Consider the following 22,786-nt stretch of genomic DNA (forward strand, 5'->3'; position numbering starts at 1 on the left):
CTCTACCATCTTTCCAAAACCTGCTACCAACACGGTAATCAACCTTTCTTCAGTCACTGTAAAAAAGAACTCTACCGTCTTTCCAAAACCTGCTACCAACACGGTAATGAACCTTTCTTCAGTCACCCTGAAGCACTCAACGCGCTGTCACGTGGACACAACTTTGCCATTGCTCCCAATAAAATACCTAGTGAGGATATTATGATCCAGATCGAGCGCGGAATCCGCCACCTTCCACATCAAGTCGCCAACAGTGTAAGACTGGATGTAGCCTGTGTCCTTTCCAAAGCAAGACCACCAAAAACCAACATATCAAACAAGGAATATAAAGCTCTACAGGAAATGAAGGATAATAAAGAATTAGTTATAACCAAAGCGGATAAGGGAAATGCAACTGTATTACTTAACCAAAAGGACTACACAGGTAAGCTGAATGCTCTGCTATTAGATCGGGCCACTTACCTCCCTATCAATTACAATCCCACCAACTCTCAAATTAGAAAACTTCACAGGCTCCTTAAGAGAGTCACTTCTTGGCCTGTAGAAGTTACCAACAGATTAAAGCCGTTTAACTCTATACCCCCCCTCCCCCTGTATTTACGGACTCCCAAAAATACACAAAGAAAATGTGCCATTACGTCCCATAGTGGATGGCATTGATTCCCCCACATACAAATTAGCTAAACATTTGGCCAAAGAGCTCACACACTATACTGGCAACACACCATCACACATAAAAAACTCAGCCCATTTCAAAGCCAGCATAGAAAACCTTACACTCCAACATATTGACATAATGGTCAGCTTTGATGTGTCCTCTTTATTTACAAATGTCCCACTCAAGGAAACTTTAGAGCTAATCCAAGCTAAATTTTCTCCCGATATCTCAGCCTTATTTCAGTTCACAATGAACTCAGGCTATTTCGTTTGGCAGGGAAAATTCTACAAACAAATAGAGGGGACGGAAATGGGTTCACCACTCTCCCCACCCTTGGCCAATTTCTTTATGGAGACCTTTGAAGAAAAAGCCTTAGCCTCTGCCCCACAAAAACCAACCATATGGCTTCGCTACGTTGATGATGTGTTCGCTATTTGGCCACATGGCTCTGAAACACTTCTCTCCTTCTTAACACACTTAAACAACCAACACCCCAGAATCAAATTCACTCTGGAAAAAGAGGAAAACAACAGCCTTCCTTTCCTAGACACACTAGTCACCCAAAAGCCTAATGGATCCTTGGTTTTCTCAGTTTACAGAAAACCCACCCATACAGGCAGATACATTCACCAACAATCCCCCCCCCCCCCCTCACAACAATATGGAGTAGTGAAAACACTATACAACAGGGCTAAACTAATCTGTTCAAACGACTTGGCCCTAAACACTGAACTAAATCACATCCTCAACACTTTCTCATCCAAAAAATATTAGAACCTACAAACCACAGATCCCCCCCCACACACACACAACAAGGATTACTCTAAATCTATCACCATTCCCTACATCCGAGGCACCTCGGAAAAGATTACCAAAATCTTAAAAAAACATGACCTGACCTCCTGTTACAAACCTTACAGAAAATTGGCATCCCTTATCCGCTCCACTAAAGACCAACCACTTCCCCTAGAGCTACCTGGTGTTTACCAGGTCCCTTGCAGTTGTAAACTGTCTTACACTGGCCAAACAGGCAGGACAGCGAATATCAGAATTTCGGAACAGAAGGACTACATCCGTTTTCACAAATACAGTCATTCTGGGCTTGTGGATCATGCTCTGGATACACGCCACAGAATACGGTGGAAGAAAGCTACAGTGATACACCGTAGCAAATACAAATTTGAAAGACTCTTTATGGAATCAGCCTCAGCCCTAAGAAATTCTCCAAACCTCAACAAATTTGGGTGTATGCGACTGCCCCAAATTTGGGAGACCTACATCTGCAGACCTTCAGCCCAACGGCCAAGAACACCTACTTAGCCCGCTAGAGGGCACCATCAGGACTGTTAGGAGAACAATAGCTTCATCTCTTCATTCCCAGTTTCTGTGTTGTAGTGCCTACGTGCACTTAACTTTTTTGTAAGTTCCTTTAGAAAATGGCAATGTGACGTTGCCGAAATATCGGAAAATATTTATTAAAGTTTAATTTAATTTATATTCTTAACTACGTTGTTCTATTCCTTAAGTGTTTTAATAATAGCTTGCCAAGTGCAAGAAGAATGATTGTTATGGGAGATTTTAACTACAGCAGTATAAATTGGGGAGAGGAAGATGCATGTAGGAATAAGGGAATGGAATTTCTAGAATTCTTGAGGGACAAATGTCTTAGGTAAGATGTAATAGAAGGAACAAGAGGTTCAAGAGTTTTGAACTTGGTCATAGCATCAGAAAAGTTGATAATAACTGAGATGACATCTCTTCCACCAGTTGGAAAGAGTAACCATGTGGTTTTGACTTGGAAGATGAATAGACATGCAGGATTATCAAAGAGATCAGAACATATGTGGAATTATAAGGCAGGTGATTATAATAGTCTTAGACATCAACTTGGGGAAGTTTCATTGAGGGAGGAATTGGAAGGCCGGGATATCATTAGTGCTTGGGAAATTGTGAAGGAATATTTGTTAGCAGCAATAGTAAGCTATATTCCACAAGTGAAGAAGAGGACACAATTTGGTGTAAAGTGGATGAAAAACAGTATTAAACAGGAACTGCATGTGAAAAAGAGGCTATGGAAGAGATATAAGGAGACAGGTGAAGATCAGATGCATGAAGAATATAAGACACAGGCCAGAAGAGTGACTAGTATGGTAAGGAAGGTGAAACTGGAATATGAGAAGAGATTGGCCCTAAGATCCAAAGAAAATCCTAGGGAATTTTTTAGCTATGTGGCCAGTAGGAGGAGAAATGATTGTGGAAGAATGACATTGTGGGATAAAAATGGGGATAGAGTGACTGATGCATAGGACATAGTGGAATTGTTCAATGAACACTTTATTGGAAGATTTCATCCTGGAGGAGTAAATTTTAATACTAGAGGGACAGGACAGGTTCGAGGTTCAGGAGGAGAATGTATTCCAAATACTGAGTACTCTGGATGTCAGTAAAGCTGTGGTACTGAATGGTATTTCACCACAAGTTTTGAGAGAATGTGCTAAAGAACTGACAGCTCCTTTGACCTGGCTTTTTAATGAAAGTCTGGTTACGGGAAAGGTGCCCAGGGAATGGAAAGAAGGTAAGATAGTGCCATTGCATAAGGGCAGTAGCAGACTGGAAGTGTGTAATTATAGGCGAGTTTGTGTGTCATTAGTAGTTGTTAAGATTTTGGAGAAATTAGTGAGGGACCGTATACAGCATTGGGCAGATGAGGTTAATGTTATCTGTGAGAGTCAACATGGATTTGTGAAGGGACGCTCTTGTTTCAGTAATATGCTAGCCTTTTATAATAAAGTTACAAGTAGATGAGGGAATGCCATATACTGCCATTTTCTTGGATTTAGCGTAGGAATTTGACAGGCTGCACATGATAATTTGCAGCACATGGGTTTGGAAGTCAGGTTGGTCAACTGGATTCAGGACTGGTTGTCCAATAGGTATCAGAGAGTTGTGTATGGTGGGGCAGTTTCAAAGAAGCAGAGGGTTACAAGTGGCATCCCACAAGGCTCAGTACTGGGACCTATAATTGTTTAACCTTTATATCAATGACATTGTCAGTGGTTTGCATATGATGTGAAGCTGGGAAGAGTTATTAGTAATAGTGCAGATGTGGTGTCCCTGCAAGAGGATTTGAATAAGCTAGACAGATGGGCAAATGAATGGGGATGTCAGTTTAATGCAGCAAAATGTAAGGTCTTGAGGTTTGGGACACTGCATACTCTACTGGAGGAAGTAGCAGAGACAAGAGATCTGGGGTTGATGATTGATAGAAACCTGAAATTTAGGGGAAAAATTGCAAAGGTGGTGAAGGTAACACAGAGGATTGCTGCAATAATGAGAAGGACGCTGACCTGCAAAGATAAAAGAGTTATCATTCTGTTGTATAAGACTCTGATCAGACCACACTTAGATTTGGTCTAAGATTGTTCTCAGATTTGGTCCCCAGGATTTGAAGGGGATAAATTAACTGCAGAAAGGGTACAAAGGTGGATAACAAAGATGGTTTCAGGACTGTACAATGTTAGTTATGAGGATCGGCTGAGGGAATGTGGACTGCAGAGTTTGGTGGATAGAAGGAGGAGGAGAGGTGATATGATTGAGACGTTTAAACTGTTAAGAGGCAGTTACAGGGTTGACACTGGGGAGTTCTTTCGCTTGGTTGAACAGCAGGAAGGAGTGATGACAAGGGGCCATCCCTTGAAGTTCCGAAAGGAAACTGTGAGCAAGAGGGTGAAGAATGGTTTCTTTGCATGGAGGGTGGTTGAACTGTGGAATGCACTGCCTGATAGAGTGGTGAGAGCGAGAATGGTCAATGAGTTTAAGGAGTGGTATGATAGACTTTATAGGAGGGACTTCCCACGATGAGTCTTGATAGAGTTTGTGTTTCCTAGGAAGGACCTCCTGTGATGAATCTTTTGACCCCATGGAGGCCTGAATAATAATAATAATTACTGAATGGGAAGGATATCAGCAATGCATGAAAAGATACTTGAATGAGGCAGTATCTAAATGTGTTTCTAGAGTTCCTAGAGCTGTTGCATAACATGGATAAGAATTTTGCAATTGGGACAGATGGAATATCATTAAGTGTAATAAAGGAATGTTCAGTTGAACTGGCTAAGTCCTTGACATGTTTGTAAAATTTGAGTCAGCAGGAAAGAACCCACAGGAATGAAAAGAATGCATGATAATCCCATTGCACAAGGATAGTGCAAAGACCGATGTGTCTAACTATCATCCTATCAATATCTCTGGAGTAATTGTAAACATTTTAGAAAATGTCGGTAAGAACTTGTTTACAGAAATGGGTGGACAAACAAGCTATACTTTGCAAGGAATAGTATGGATTTATCAAAAGGAAATCATGTCCAAGCAAATGTTCTTATTTTATAATGTTATGGCTGAGTTGAATAAGGGAATGGATATACTATGATACTGTTGGACTTTGCTAAGGCATTTGATAGGATACCACACAAAAGGCTATTGCACAAACTGCAGAATATGAGATTGAAATATAAGCTACTAGCTTGGATAAGTTGGTGGCTGATGGATAGGTATCAAAATGTGATATGAAATATCCAACATCAGATTATACTGGTAGAATTATGCTTGGCATAACTGATGAGGATGCTAGAGATCTTGGAGTTATGGTGGTTAGAAATTTACAGTTCAAATTCCTAACTACCATAACTTCAGATGATAACTGCATCTAAAATCTGAGTGCATCAGGTTTTTGATGAAAGATGACTAAACTTCATGTAGGATCATACGTTGTTAGGGTCCTGTATAAGGTCCCATACCTTGTAACATCGATGTGGGGATTTTAACATTTGCGATGACTTTGAATGCTCTGGCGAAGAAATTGTAGTCAGTGTAGGCCATTTTTGTATGCTGCCATAGTATTAGATTTTTTGTCTGTTATATGTGCTGCTAATCCTGATTTGTGTTTGCATTTTCCGTTAATTTGCTTGTTGTGTAACTCAATCATATTTTTTAAATTCACTCTTCTGATGAAGTGTACTATACACTATACACAAAACTAGCACATTCATATGCAGCAAAATATGATAATAATAGTCTACACATGGAATTTATATTGGACTTAAAAAAAGCTGAAAAAGATAGAAATACTCATCACATTTACTGTGTAAAAGCATTCATTGAAAGAAATATTTTATTTACTATACTATACAAGAAAGACAAATACCAAATAACATCTTGAGAGCTATTATACACATATATGAAGGTAATGAAATATGGATGTCATTGAACTGTGAACTATCATTGTGGAGAGAAATAAACCATGGAGTTAGACAGAGTTTTCTCATATCTGGAAATCTAACATTTATTTAAACGAAATAATAATAAAAATATCAAGATATTAAACCATCCTCCAATATGAATTTAAACACACTCCTTTTTTGCTAATAAGTAGATAATAATTATGGAATTTGAAGGCGATTCCAAAAGAAAGTTATTTGGAATGAAATAGCTGAAGATTTTGGAATGATAATCTCAACAGAAAATCAAAAACAATGGCTTTTTAAGGTCAAGATTCAGCTCGAAATAAAATAGTAATAAATAAAATTTTAGGACAGGTTAATTCTTTTATATATTTAGGATGCATGCTTCCACATGAAGATGAAAAGGAAATAAATATGAAAATTACAAAATACCTAAATATAACAGGTTTCCTGCACTTAAAACTAACCTGATACAAAAACAGACTTTAAAATTTTATAATACACTAACTTTACTAATGCTACTGCAAGTGAAATATAAGGAAGCAGAATATGGATAATCAAACAAAAAGGTAAGCAAAGAGTAATGGCAACTGAAATGAAATTCAGAAGGAAAACATCCTATTTGATCATAAATGAAAGAATTAAATGTAAAACCAATAACAGACAAAATAAAGAAATATAAAAACAAGTGGATGGAGTATGTCAAAAGAATGGAAATGGAAAGTCCAGCCAATCAAGTTTTTTATTATAATAGAGAAGCTCATCCTTTGAAGGGGCTTTCCAATGGCTTCTGAGGCCTGAACAGTCCATAACAGGCCTAGACTATCGAGGTACATGATAATACATATATGTATGTGAGATGGGTTAGAAACAGAAAAGTTGATCCATGACTAGAGACCACTTAGACAAAATAAAGGGAGTGAACAGATGACATTAATAACAAAAACCTATTAAAATGAAGATATTAGTAAGGAAAGTGGCAGCATGTGTGCATTTAATTGTCCTAATTATTTAAAGAGAAATCTGTTGATGCTTCAGATTTATAGCACCATACCATTAAAAACCAATCAATGTAAAATTTATACTTATTTTCACTTCATTAGCACTTATAATATTAGAACAAAAATGTTGTGCAAAAATATCCCGCCCCCACCCCTCCCCTAAATCTTACTTCATAATAATCATTCAAGAAAAATCAGATAAATCAATTTTGCAAATCATACAATATCTAATGATATTAAAGAATACTGAAACTTAAAGAGAATAACTAAGGAACTGTAAAAAATCAAATCAAAAACTCAGGGACTAAAAATTTACATTTTAAGGAAATTACAACGTACTAGGATATACATTAAAATAAATTTTAATATATTTCTATATTTCAGCAACGTCATGTTGCCATTTTCAAGAACTTAAGTACAAGACACGTGCACGTAGGCACAGCACAACAATAAGTGATGAAGAAGTATGAAGCTGTTATTTCTCCTAAAGTCCTGATGGTGCCCTCTAGCGGGCAATGTTGGTATTCTTGGACGATTGGGCTGGAGGCCGTCTGATGTAGGTTTCCCAAATTTGAGGAAGTCTCATGCAGCCAAATTTGTTGAGGTTTGGATCGTTTCTTAGGGTTGAAGCTGATTCTAGGAAAAGTCTTTCATATCTGTATTTGCTACGGTGTATTATCCTGGCTTTCTTCCACCGTATTCTATGGCAGGTATCCAGCGCATGGTCAGCAAGACCAGAGTGGCTGTATTGGTGAAACCGGATGTAGTCCTTGTGTTCTGAAATTCTGATATTTGCTGTCTTGCCTGTTTGGCCAAAGTAGGACAGCTTACAGCTGCAAGGGACCTGGTATACACCAGGTAGGTCTAGGGGGGAGGTTGGTCTTTAGTTGAGCGGATAAGGGATGCCAATTTTTTATATGGTTTGTAACAAGAAGTTAAGTTATGTTTTTTTAGGATTTTTGTGATTTTTTTCCGAGGTGCCTCGGATATAGGATATGGTGATGGATTTAGAGTAATCCTTGTTGTGAGGAGGAGGGGGGGGGGGGGTTGTGGTTTACTGGTTTCAATATTTTTTGGATTTTTTTTGGGGGGGGGGGGGGGGGATAGCCATTGGCTGAGAAAGTGGTTTAGTTCTGTGGTTAGGGCATTGTCATTAGAGCAGATAAGTTTGGCCCTGTTGTGTAGTGTCTTAATGACTCCATATTGTTGTGAGGGGGGGGGGGGGGGATTTGGCAATATGGAGTCATTAAGACACTACACAACAGGGCCAAACTTATCTGCTCTAATGACAATGCCCTAACCACAGAACTAAACCACATTCTCAATACTTTCTCAGCCAATGGCTACCCCCCCAAAAAATATTGAAACCAGTAAACCACAACCCCCCCCCCCCTCACAACAAGGATTACTCTAAATCCATCACCATACCCTATATCCGAGGCACCTCGGGAAAAAATCACAGAAATCCTAAAAAAACATAACTTCTTGTTACAAACCATATAAAAAATTGGCATCCCTTATCCTCTCAACTAAAGACCAACCTCCCCCACTAGACCTACCTGGTGTATACCAGGTCCCTTGCAGCTGTAAGCTGTCCTACTTTGGCCAAACAGGCAAGACAGCAAATATCAGAATTTCAGAACACAAGGACTACATCCGGTTTCACCAATACAGCTACTCTGGTCTTGCTGACCATGCGCTGGATACTTGCCATAGAATACGGTGGAAGAAAGCCAGGATAATACACCGTAGCAAATACAGATATGAAAGACTTTTCCTAGAATCAGCTTCAGCCCTAAGAAACGATCCAAACCTCAACAAATTTGGCTGCATGAGACTTCCTCAAATTTGGGAAACCTACATCAGAAGACCTCCAGCCCAATCGTCCAAGAATACCAACATTGCCCGCTAGAGGGCACCATCAGGACTTTAGGAGAAATAACAGCTTCATACTTCTTCCTCACTTATTGTTGTGCTGTGCCTATGTGCACATGTCTTGTACTTAAGTTCTTGAAAATAGCAACGTGACGTTGCCGAAATATAGAAATATATTAAAATTTATTTTAACATATATCCTAGTACGTTGTAATTTCCTTAAATAATATAGTGAAAATTAGAAGTAATTTAAAAACAGCTATTACATGATGGAAAGCATGACCAGAACAAAGAATAACTTCATGACTGTTCAGTAGAAAATTATTATTTTTATGTTATTCATTATTGTGAGACAACTTCTATTGAAGCATAATGTGTGTTCAACCCTTTGGCATATTAATGTACACAATAAATATTTTTATTGTGTATATTAATATGGATAGATGATAGAATATATATAGATGCAATAAAGATACAAATATCAAGATAAATAGGTCATGCTGTTAGAAGCAAAAATACAAATATTACATGAAACAATGTAAGAGAGAGAGAATATAGTGCACTCCTGCAGTGCCTGCAAGCTTCTAATCTGCAGTTGAATGTATGGATATAAACATAAGCATGAACACATAATGTTATCTAACTGCTTTTTGTTTTGTTTATTAATAACAATAGAAGATGATAGAAGAAGAAATCTAAACCAACCTAGTACTAATCTTTTGTTGAAAACACACTTCATAGAACTGAGCCTGGCAATGTGCCAAGAATAGTCAATTCAGGCTGAAGGGGAGAAAGAAATAAAGGATGTACGAATTGGTCACTAACACGTGAAATCATGCGTGCTTTATACATAAATTTTCCAACTGTTGTACAAGCAAAATATTTACCACTTTAAGAACTAGAATTTTCATAAAAGAAAAAGCTAACTTTCTGACGTATGATAATAAACACTCATCCCACAAAATGCATTGATTACCCTAATATCGAAATGGATTCTCCTTCTTCTGACATGTGCAGAAGTGTTGAAGGGTCTCGCATCTGTGGGCATACAGTATCAGCAATAATGATAAATACCTTACATTAAATTAATATATGCAGTTTTAAATCAAAGTTATATTGTTAACACACTGCTGGTATGGTTGGACATATGGGTAGCATCTCCACATGCCAAGCTATATGCTGTGAGCATGAATGTTTATCAATGTCTTCAAGGTGGTAAATGAATTTCATTGTCCACTGTAAGACCACCACCACCTTGCTTAATGACAGATAGATAGACTGAAGTGGATTGAAAAAAAGATCCATGCTTGCTCCTTAAAGCAGTTTCTGGATCTTCCCTTAGCACACTGATGGTATTAATGTATTAAGGTTTAAAACCTTTCATGGGTACAATATGGGTACATATTTTAAATATATAATTTAATCTTATTATATATATTTTCCTCATTATTCTCTTGGTTTAAATTATACTAGTTTTTTTCTTTTAACTTGTGTTCACAAGCCAAATATGTGCTGGCCAAGTGGTAAGCATATCCTCTGTCCAACTGAACCTGTGGGTTTGAATCCTACTATGGGCATAGATGTCTTGTGAATAACTTTAGTTGGAAGAAAAGTTTCTTCATCTGATGTGAGACTACACCTTTTTTATTGGAAGCCTGAAGTTGCTTAAAAAAGTTTCATGTTTGGTCTTAATAGAGAGTTCCTAAATTATCTAACCCTTAGTCCACTCACAGTACCAATATTAATGCACTATAGGTCAAGAGCCTTTGGTTAGAGAGATTCATATTAAAAATAAATAAAAATACCCCTGCACACACACACAAATAAACAAACACAAGAAACTTGTTGAATTACATATTTAAAATATGCGACTATGAATGGTTGAAGATTAATCGTACATACTACACTGGATAAGCTAGAGGGGGGGGGGGGTTGGTGTTTTGTTTAATGTGTTTAGGTTTATTTATTAGTTAAGTTAATATTTGTAGTTTGCTAAACAAGATGGCAGAAGGAGAGATAAATTAAGAGCATATGTAGTTATCATGGTAAGTTTGAAGATGGATTGCAAATGGATGGTGAATGTTGCAGCACATGTGTTCACAGCTTTTCAGGAGAGAAGTTGAACTATACATGAAAGCATAGATGAAAACCCAAGAAATCAATTTTATGCATGCAATCAATTTAAGTGACCCCTGTAAATAAAATAAACATTTTAATGGTTTATAAGTACTGCTGAAAGTATAGTAAAGTTAATTTTATTTTTCCCCTCTGATCATCACTGGTTAATAATATAAAGGATTACTTAAATTAAGGGGATATTAAATCCCGCATAGTTTTATAAAGGGTGTTCTGTGGATGTCATATTACTGGAAAATATACCTGTACATTAGTAGGTATAAATGAGAATTCACCACAATGCTCAATTTTCAGTGACAGATGTAGAAAACAGAAGAAATAACATGTATAGTTGTAAGGCTAAAGTAATCTTAGTAGCTTAAAATTCTGGTATTTCTATAATCCTCTGTTCACACATAGCAAAATATTCAATTTATCATTTACATAACATTATAAACGGAAAATTATGAAGACATGCTAATTAAAATTAAATAGAAATGTAGAAGAAATTTATAGAAACTACAGAATTTCATCTTTCAACATACCATTGGACAGAATGATGTGTTAAAAAAACTCGATATCATTAGATAGAATACAAAATAAATTTCATATGCTATGAAGGCAATATAACTATAAGGTAATATCACTTGTTATAAATTAATATTTTGGATTTTTACATCATCCTATTTATAATATTTTTTTTCTTTTTTCCTTTCCAGCCTAATATAGTGATAACGTAATTTTAGTATAAATGACCTGGCTCTATTTTGCCAGAACAGGAAATTAGCTTAATAACTATATATAAATAAATAAATAAATATATATATTAAAAAAAAACTTAAGGTACATAAAATGAGATCAAAATTATGCAATAAAAGAAAGCACCAAAAGTGGAGTCACACAGCAATCAGACAGTCACTTGTTGTAAAAACAAACAAACAAACAAACAAACAAAAAAAAAAACAAGCTAAGGATCATTATACAATCGATTAGACATTAAATGCTTTCTCACATAAATAAAAGTATCGATTATATTGTAACAATGCCTACAAATATGACCGCCTAAAAATTCATCTAAATGTGAAGTAATCTAAATATTAAATGGAAATTTTTTGAAGATCTTACTGAACAACGAGGACAGTGCCATTCACCATCTGGTATATTTCTCAAGGGAGGGTTTAAACAGTGAGTATGATAGGCTGATGGACAGCTGTCACAACACAGTAATTCTCCTCCATCCTTACAAACACGGCAGAATTCCATGTGTTCATCTTCTTCCTGTTCTTGGATGCCTTCACCCTCCTGAAAGTGGATAGATAAATAAACAGCTTTACTTCGGGCTGCAGAAAAGGAGTGGTTGGAAGTATCCTGTTAAGATTATTTCAATGTTCAAGTGACTCATATAATTAAAATTTGGACCACTTATGACTGACGAGATTCTTCTTTACATGATAAATAAAACCACACCTTGACGATTACAATTAACGAGCGAGGCTCACCAAGATCAGGAAAAGATTATAACTGTTTAAAGTGAATACAATTCTAGCACTAAGAACTTATCAAATGCCTGATTTTTTAATCCTCAGTGAGTTTGATTTCATTTTTCTCAGTGTTAATTTGCTTATTTGTTAAGGAACTCTTATAGTTTTACTTTGGGAGTGATGGAGAACTAATTACAAGGGCTGTTCAAGAAAACTAACACAATAAATATTTTGTTCCATTTTTTTTTAAACTGGAGATATTCCATATCAACATAATCTTCTTTGCATATAATACACTTCTCAGCATGCTGTAACTTACTGTTTCAAGAGAACTTTCATGATTACCTATAATGACTTTACAGCAGTTTCCTATCTACAAAAATTACATCCTCCTCATAATTATTTTTGGCTGATGGAAGAGAAAAGAATAACACAGAACTGTTATCTCTGCTGAAAAGTTTGTCAAGAAATTCTTTTATACTATTTGTAGGATATAAACATGCACTATCATGGTGTTGACCTCTATTTCAAAATGCCCTTTTGTATGCATCCTATGTTACTGAAAAAGCTGGTCAGAAAAAAACAATACATATCAACTGCCCATTAATGCTATGCTTGTTAGAACAGCATGTTCTAACAGAAGGAACAACTTTGGCTTATATTACCACACATCTTGTAAACACAGGTGATTTAATATTAGGAATATAAGAAATGCTGTGAAGGTGATAAAGATTCAATGTTGTAGAAGTGGTTTACAAATTCAATTATATTAATATAATTAAATTTTAATTATATCATAAAAATATATTAGTGCAACTCTTTCCTTGAACAGCCCTCATACATATTTATCTATATTTGACAGTACTGTATCAGGAATAAATAGCTGCATGCTTAATGGTATTTCCATATGCCAAGCTTTAGTGAGTAAAAGAGCACCAAAAGCATTTTATGTTCTATGTATATTAAATGATCAAGAGAGGAAATATACAGAATCGCTCTCTAGAATGATCAGAGTTAACTAAAATTAGTGTTATAAAGAGAATTAAATGAGGATTCTTGAGTAACTTGTGACCTTGAACAAAAACTTAAAATGAAAAAAAAATCTATATCTATATTTCATTAAGGACTATAACAGCAATTGGCATAATAATCTAATTAATATTAGATTATTTAATATTAAATATAAGTAATGATAAGAGATTATATAGTGTAGTGGTGGGAGTGACAACCAGTCAGATTCAGAATGGTGATAGAGTAACATGCATTTTGGCAAAAATATTCGACACGCTTTATTATTATTATTATTTAAATTCTTTATGTGGATCCTACCTACAAATGGCTGTAAACCTATCACATATTTTATTATCTGGATGCATTAAAGATCAGATATTCCAAACTCTACTCTAGGGACCAAAAATAGAACTTTTTGAAGTCATTTCAGGTCACCAATGAGCAGAGTGGTGGTCTCACAACCCTGGGTGACAAAAATCAGCTGCCACCTAAAAACTTCTTGCAATGTCCATGTCACAGTAGTTTATAAACTTACATCCTGTTGGTTGGAGAGTGGAGATGCTGTCCAAGGGGGGGCCAATCAGGCCAGCAAATGACAACAGCATTTGCTGTTGAATGGACAATAGCATGTGTTAATAAATAAATAAAAACAAAGAACCTGCATGCACTAAAGCTAACAATTCTTAATGTGGTTCCACATAAAAGAGAAGTGCTTTGGTGTCATAAGTTTTAAATATGGTGAAGCCAAAATTATAATATGAAAATAACTAATACTTATGCTATTTCCAAACAAATTCCAAACAAACATTGGAATTTGTTAAAAAAAAGTAAAACGAATAAAACATTTATCAAGAAGAAAATTTAACATACTGATTCTGATTTTACTGCATAGCACAATCATTTTTGTATGAATTTTTATTTTATTTTTTTGAATAATGATATTTAAGAGAAAGAGAAAAGATGGAATTAAAATTAATGAGTAAGTAATAAAGGAAAAATTAAATCTGTCTTGAAATAAATAAAAAAAAGTAGCAAAAGAACCAAATTATTTTATTAGAGGTCAAAAATAAAAATACAGAGGGAAAAAACACTATTCTTTGTGCAAGATGAAAATATGTTAATTATGTATATTCACACACTGAGTAGTTAACAAGCAAAAAACCTGAAAATTAAAAAATTGATTAAAACCATACACAGTATAATATAACAACCAAATCTTATATAACAGAAGTGCCCACTAAAATAATAAAAATAATGGTGTAATATCTTCCATAATGTAACAATGTAAAAGACAGGCAGTAACAAAAACACTTGTTTCAAAGGAAACATGAGCATACAAAATACATTACTTAATAAAAATATAGAAAATGTGTTTTCTTGATACATGAACAGATGATTTTTTTTTTTTCCTTCTTTTCAAATTTCATTGGCAAGCTATTCTAAAGATCTTTCTTATTCATATCAGGCAAATTATAAGTAAACACTCAAAAAAAAAAAAAAAAAAAAAAAAAAAAAAAAAAAAAATATATATATATATATATATATATATATACATATATACATATATACACACACACACACACACACACACACACACTGAAATCAGTTTTTAAAAGTACTAGTATTCATCGTGAATCCTTAAAACCATGTTTAAAACGTTTAACTTATTTTACACCTTAAATTTTGTATAATTTTCAATATGTTTCATTTGTATTTGCTCCTCTGCCTCTTTCATTCAAAAAACAAAAGTGCACTGATCCATTAAAATCAAAGATATTTATTGTCTTTCTTTATTGTCAATCAGTCTTTTTTAAGTCAAACATGTTTACTATAATGAATGCAATTAAAATTATCAATTGCTTTTCCTCTTACTTATTTCCCTATTCTCCTAATCAATATCTTCATTTATGAAATGTTTTATTCCTGAAGAGTACATTAATTACAATAAAAACTCATCCACATAACTATAATTAAAAAGCATTTAATTCCTGTATTAAAGTTAGATAAGAAAACTTACCTTTTATCCATAATAATTATAATAAATTTTAAAAAATCATTTTATGTTTCAGTGATAATCATGGTATCCACCATCTGATTATTCAAGATCTACAAAATATTTATTTTGCTTTCACATAGAAAATGTTGAACATATCTGTTAGGAATACCACATTTCCTTCGGGAATCATTACCTATAATGCCAGCACCAAGATAATGGCTGTAGCATATAAGTTCTGCATCTGTCTTATTATTAATAATAAGAGAGACACAAGCTTATTATTAATATGATGGATGCAAATAAGACAGATACCGGTATCTCCATGGAGTCTCACGATATCTCACACCCTTGCTAACTACGTCCTTACTCAATTTCCAAAGATGACCCTTTTGTCCCCCCCCCCTCCAGTCAAGTGCTGAAATATCTCGTCTGCACCAATCCTACAAAATCATTTTTAGTAGCTTAAATGTTTCTATCATACCCCCACCCTCTTTTCCATCTATCAACCAACTATTGCAACCCCAAACTCTCAATCCATCATCACAGGGAGCATACTATCACTCCTGAGATAATGACTGGTGTATAATTTGCTACCACAGTCTTGGAGACTCATTCATGCAACAGAACTATTTTGCCCTTGCTCCACTCCTTTTGGACTTTACATGAGCTGTGGCTTAAGTTAAATCAACCTGTCTAGTCAGAGGCAATGCTGATTCCTTTGCACATTCTTGTAATATGTAAGATGATATCCCACATAAAATATAATACCAATTCCACCAATTCATCATCCTCTATTCTTACATCAGTTCCTGTCACAGCAACATTCTCGTTTGGATGATAGCTCCTTGCAAAGTGGTCAGTAATTCAACTATTTTGTCTGCTTCTATCACCTTGTTACCAGCACTCATTACAGTTAAGCTTCCACAGACATTTCTACTTTTACTTGCCAAACCAAAATCAAAATCCACATAGCAAAAGTTATTTTGCTATGTGGATTTTGGGATTTCCTTTAGTTTACTTGGCTAATTTGTTCTCATAATCTGATTTTGACTTCATTGCCATACCATGCTGGTTGACTTTCTTGCCCACGTCTTGAACTGCTTGTAAGCCTGCTGATCCCTTTTCTCTTCATACACTCAACATTTTTTTCCAGCTCTTGCTTAATGATAATACTTATTCTCACATCCTAAGTCCTCTCCTATAATATATATATAAATGCTGGTAGCTTACCATCTAACTCATACCTGATTTATCCTCCTGAGCTTGTGTATACAGTCTGATACTGTAGTTTTTTAAACCAGTGTTTGTTGGAAATTTACCTTGACTGGCAGAGATATCACTCACTCACTCACTCACACTCACACACACATCAAAAGTATACTTTTGAAGCATACTTTTGACATATACATCAAAAAATTTGGGAGGTGTGATGAATATCACACCTCCCAAAAAATCAGTATTGTGAAGTCATTAATTAATAGAGGGCATAATGTTTGATCCTCTCCCTCAGGCTTACAACAAGAACTTCTCACTTTCAAAACTTTAATGCAATTAAATGGTTACAACCCTCATCAAATCCAATGATAACTGAAGAAGTTAATCACCTTAATCCTACATATTTTCCAGTGGCATCACATGTCCATTTAGGTTGGGTGTGCTGTCATGTGGCCACCCAAGCTACAAAATTCTGGTCAATTTGACCATATGATTGCATTTTTATCTACATATAAAAGTTTTAAGAGTGCATAGTGCATCAGCACCCATCTTAATTGGTCCAATGCAATTAATTGTAGGATAACTTGAATACTTTAAGTTATTGATTAATATAATTTCAAATATGGAAAGCAAAGCTGAACAAAAGCACAATGGGTTTACGCTTCATGGTGAAATTACTGTATTTTCCAGTGTATAAGATGCTCCTATGTATAAGACACCCAAGAAATTTAATACAATTTTCTGGAAAAAACTTAAATTTTAAAGTATGATTAAAAAAAAAAAAATGGATAAAATAATAGGTAATTTTTAATAGTAAACTGACCTTTCAGAAACCTGCAAAACCCATGTCACTGTCATCTGACTCTTCTCTATCATCATTAATTTCTTATAATATAGAAATAATTTTGTCTTCATATTCTTTTGGTATTTTTTGACTGATTTTTGTTTTTGTACGCATACAAAGTCCACTGCATTTCATGAAACGGTAACACCATGACGCACCACCTTAAAATCTTCAATGTTACGCTCACAGGCTATTTTGACTGCATGTGTACAAATCATTTTTGTTGAAATGGCAATGCCATTTTGCCGATTTTCTTGCACCCATTTCAAAACTTCGGTCTCTAATTCTGGCCACTTCTCAATTTTTCCACGTTCCAGGCGCTTTTCTTTACACAAATTGTACAAAATCTCCTTCTGACCATGCCAAGTTCTTAGCCAATGACGCGCTAGAAGTCACGTGAAGGTCACGCATCAATTTGATTGCACCATTAACCGCCTACAAAGATCTTGGAACATAAAAGGGAGTGCATATGACTTTGAAAAGAGGAAACAATCTTTACCTTCATTATATAAGACGCACCCCATTTTTAAGATGAATTTTTAAGGTAAAAAAGTGCGTCTTATACACCGGAAAATACAGTAGATTATCATTGGTAAATACTAAAATGAGACACGGATAAATTGAATTTTGATAAAATTTTTAGATAACGCCATATAATATGCACAGAAATTGGAAAAAAAAGTAATCACTTGGGAAATTATTATTATTCCAGAATGAACCAAAGAAAGGCTGAAATAACTTGTTTTACTTATTTATACACAAGTTTGTATGGTTATAGATGGAGGTTACTCCATCTATAATCATACAATCTGTGAAAGTTCTGGCAGAAAACGGGACAGTGTAGATTGTCAGCACTGTTTCCCATTGTAAATATGGGCAAAAAAAGTTATAAATTGTGTCTAGAAAATTATATATTAAAACTTTTCTATAACAGTGTCCTAAACACATCAGTTCACATTTAATGCACACTAAACGGATGAAACTCAGAAAACAAAAACAGCAACTCATGGCAAATGAGTTTTATTGGATTGGTTGACACAATAACCAATTACAGCCAATGATTTCAGGGTGGTGCTATTGTCTCAGCACACACACACTTCCTCACCTTCTGGATGATTTAAAACCACTGAAACACTAAGAACTGAATCTGCTGTGCCATCGATATGTCTGTTCAAAGGTGTCTGTATTTGTGACCGCACACCCAAGCTATTAACACTAATATGATGTAATGTTTAGGCATCAAAAAAGTTCCTCTTCATGAAACATTAGTGTGTTTAATTTTAGGAATCACTTGAAACCAGGAAACAATTAGGGGACTCTTTAATAGGAATAAATGCAAAAATATAATATAGGTGATATTGATATTCCGTGGGTGTGTACCACACACCTAGCACACCAGGAATATATGCCCCTGATATTTTCCTATCAACAAAATTTCTCATCTGTTACCACCCACAAAAGACAAACAGTCGCCTCTATCTTTAGATGGTATTTATCAGATTCCTTGTGAATGTAATTTGTTGCCCTTTGGGCAGACAGGACATTCTATGTGTGTGTGTGCGCATGGGGGGAATTAATGAATATCAGTACTGCAATGAACACCTGCAACATCAAAAGTACGGTCTGGCACTGCATAGTATTGATAATCAACATAGTATCCTATGGCATGAAGCTCATCTTCACCAAAGATGCAGTTTGAAATATGGAAATATGAACAACTTTTCAAAGAAAGTTGAGAAGCCCCTTTTACACCAGCCTAACCTGAATGGTTCGTTTGGGAAACTCTCATCTTATGTAAATATCAAAAATTGTTGTTAATATTATTATTCTAGTACACAGCAACTGTTTTTGATTGATAAATCAACTGTGTGTTGTTTGTCTTATATTCCCGTTCTTTGAATTGCTCATTGTTTCCACACAATGACAATGTACTGTTATTTTGCTTTTCTATGCTTTTCACGAGAGTTTATTACCACGATTATTGTGTTAATTTCACTGATTAAAACATTTCCAGCATAGAGATATTAAAACATCATAGTACAATTAATATTTCATGACTAGTTTCCAATCAACAATTTTTTCCCTTGAATCGATCTATTGTTTGCCATATTGTTCTGATTTGTTACGTTTGGATTTTCTAACCAAACTGTATCAGCAACCTGCATGCATTAAAAATTTTAATGACTTATTCACAACACGCAAGTAAAAAAAAATGAATATTTTAATCCATATTTCACCCAACATTAACTAAAAGCATTATCTCAAGCATTATCTTTACTGTATTATCTCAAGGACAGAGATAATACAGTAAAGCAGGGGTGGGCAACCTTTTCAAACTCGTGGGCCACATTCAAATTTTATTTTTAATAATCGGGCTGCAACTGTTTAATTAAGTGAAAATAGAGTGAAAAAAATACTTAAGTTATCAATTTTTATTATATCAATCTTAAAAAACACAGAAATATTTGAAGTATGAGATAAAGTACGACATTTTCATAATGACGACTGATATTATATTCTTTCATAACAGCAACACTTTTATGACAAATAAGACAATTTGTATTGTCAATAAGGAAAATTATTTCAATATCCATTGAAGTATAAGAAGTACTTGCTGTTCCATTCATCATTAAACCTTCTTCCTTCATCTGGAATTTTACGTTTTCTTGAACCAATTTTGAAATTATTCTTAACAAATATACATCCTCTGAAAATAATAGTTGATGTTATTGAATTATATTAAAACATGAACCAGGGAACGCAACTGCAAAAGTGTGGCAAAATTTTGGTTGTTGTCGAATGAAGTCGCCTTTGTTATCTCCACTCATGATGACTCACACTGTTGACTTGCACAAAGTTGCATGGCAATATCACGAAGTATAGGTATCAAATTATTTTTAATTTATTATTCATATTATAAATATGAATAATATTTATTTACAATATAATATAATATTTGGGGTAATTAATAGCCCAAATCTATGATAGAGGAGAAATACCAAAGGACTTTATGAAATCAAACATAATACCAATACCAAAAAAGAATAATGCAAACAAACGCAGCCAATTCAGAACAATAGCTTTAATCCCACATGTTAGCAAAATTCTGCTAAAATTTATTCAAAATAGAATTTATTCAAAAATAGATTGTCCATTGGATGAAGACCAATTTGGATGCAGAAAGAATAAAGGAACAAGAGAGGCAATACTCTGTTTAAGAACAATAATAGAGAGAAGATTAGACCTTAGTCAAAATACTTACATTTGCTTCCTTGATTTAGAGAAAGTGTTTGATAAAGTAAACCAGCAAATACTCCTAAATTGTCTAACTAATATCAGCATAGATTTGAGGGATAGGAAAATAATTTATCAAATTTACAAAATCAAAATGGATGGATTAAAATCAATGATAAAGAGAAAATAATAAATATAAGGAGTGGAATAAGACAAGGATGTATACTTTCACCACTTTTATTTAATTTATATATTGAAAAGGCCATTCAGGAAACTAAAGATAAAATAAATAGTGGCATAAAGATAAATGGTGAGCAAGTCATGTGTATGAGATTTGCTGATGACACAGCCCTTGTAGAAGAAAACAGAAGAACATTAAAAACAATGCTAGAATTACTAAATAATAATCTTGAAAAATATAAAATGAAAATCAACACAGATAAGACTAAAATCATTGTTACAGGTAAAATCCCTATCAATATAGACATCGGCAGGAAACAAATAAAACAAGTGAAAAGCTTTAAATATTTAGGAAGCCAAATAACAGAAGATGGCAGAACAAGAGAAGACATAAGATCAAGAATAAACAATGCAAAAGCCCAATTCTCTAAGATGAAAAGCATTTTAACAGGAAACCTCAACCTACAATTGAAAAAAAAAATTAGTAAAGACATTGATTAGGAGAAGTGCACTGTATGGATGTGAAACCTGGATTCTAGGCAGAGAAGATGTAAGAAGATTGGAGGCTTTTGAAATGTGGTGCTGGCACCACATGAACAAAATAAAATGGACAGAAAAAAATTCAAACCAACAAGTCCTGAGAGAGATAAATGAAACAAGAACTCTAATAAAATCAATCAAAATTAGAAGGGATAGGTGGTTTGGACATATACTTCGACATGATGGACTTGTGAAAAGAATAACTGAAGGCAAAATAGAGGGGAAAAGAAGAAGGGGCAGACCAAGGAAAAGCTTTCTTGACCAAGTCAGACAGCCCAGATTTGAGGAGTTATCAGGAGGTTAAGAAGAAAGCCAAGACAGAGAGGAATGGAGGAAATTGCTGCTGAGCTACCAGTCCCAAGACTGATGCAACTGATGATGATTATAAAATGTATTATTTAAATAATTCAACATACGGGCCACATGCCATGCAAGTATGATCAACCTTTTATGTGCTGCCAAAAATTTGCATGTTTGGGCCGCCAGTTGCCGATTCCTGCAGTAAAGCATTCAATTACACTATCTGATCAAAAATATCCAAACATCCATTCATAGTAGAAGATATAGCTATATACATCACAACCATGGCTCATAAAGGAAAGGAAGCACACATGGTCTTTGCAATCTTCACAGACAAGACATTAACAGTAAATGTATTATTCTATACATTTCCATTTCTAATAACATATTGGCATCTTATGATAGTGCCACACTGAAAGTCGCTGAGCTCTTCAGTATGGCCCATTTTACTGTTAATGTTTTGTCTGTGAAGATTGCAAGACCATGTGCTTCCTTTCCTTTATGAGCCATGGTCATGATGTATATAGTTATATCTTCTACTATGAATGGATGTTTTTGATCAGATAGTGTAATTGAATGCTTTACTGTATTATCTCTGCCCTTGACAATGCTTTTGGTTAATGTTGGGTGAAATAGGGATTAAAATATTCAATTTTTTTTACTTGTGTGTTGTGAATAAGCCATTAAAATTTTTAATGGCTTATTCACAATTATTAAAAAACACCATTAAGTGCTGAAATCTGTAGTGGGAGAAAAAAAAAGCCTCTCCTCAGTTGAAACATTTGCTGCCATAGCATCAGAATTGTTCAGTGGAGCTGAAGAACACTGGTTTTCATAGCTGTACACAAACCTAACAACATTGGGGTGGAGTGGTGTAAACAAGGCTGGCACTACCATTTAGGCAAACTAGGCAACCACCTAGGGCATAAGCCATGAAGGAACGCAAAACTTCAAGTTATGCTTTATTCATACTTTACTAAAATATCAAAATTAAATAGTGATATATGATTTAGGTATCGATTCGTTTTCCTTATCCCTCACACAGTCACACTATTTTACTATTCAACTCTTGGTTCTTTTTTGTTCCTTACCTAAA

General features: G+C 34.6%; 1 protein-coding gene across 4 annotated transcripts in view; it reads right to left on the reverse strand.

Moving 5' to 3' along the window:
* The window catches only part of Mi-2 (chromodomain-helicase-DNA-binding protein Mi-2 homolog), a 692,327-nt gene that overhangs the window by 500,522 nt on the left and 169,019 nt on the right, over positions 1 to 22,786 (reverse strand). For 3 of the 4 annotated variants that reach the window (XM_090390660.1, XM_090390659.1, XM_090390661.1), the window contains exon 8: positions 12,015 to 12,191. The exons of the other annotated variant lie outside the window; for it this stretch is intronic. In XM_090390660.1, the coding sequence (XP_090246786.1) occupies positions 12,015 to 12,191 (177 nt within the window). The remainder of the gene's footprint in view (positions 1 to 12,014; positions 12,192 to 22,786) is intronic. 4 annotated transcript variants of the gene reach the window in all.

This window comes from Typopeltis vanoorti, chromosome 3 (assembly GCF_054136105.1).
Source record: "Typopeltis vanoorti isolate ZY-2024b chromosome 3, IOZ_Tvanoo_1.0, whole genome shotgun sequence".
Taxonomy (NCBI): Eukaryota; Metazoa; Arthropoda; class Arachnida; order Uropygi; family Thelyphonidae; genus Typopeltis; species Typopeltis vanoorti.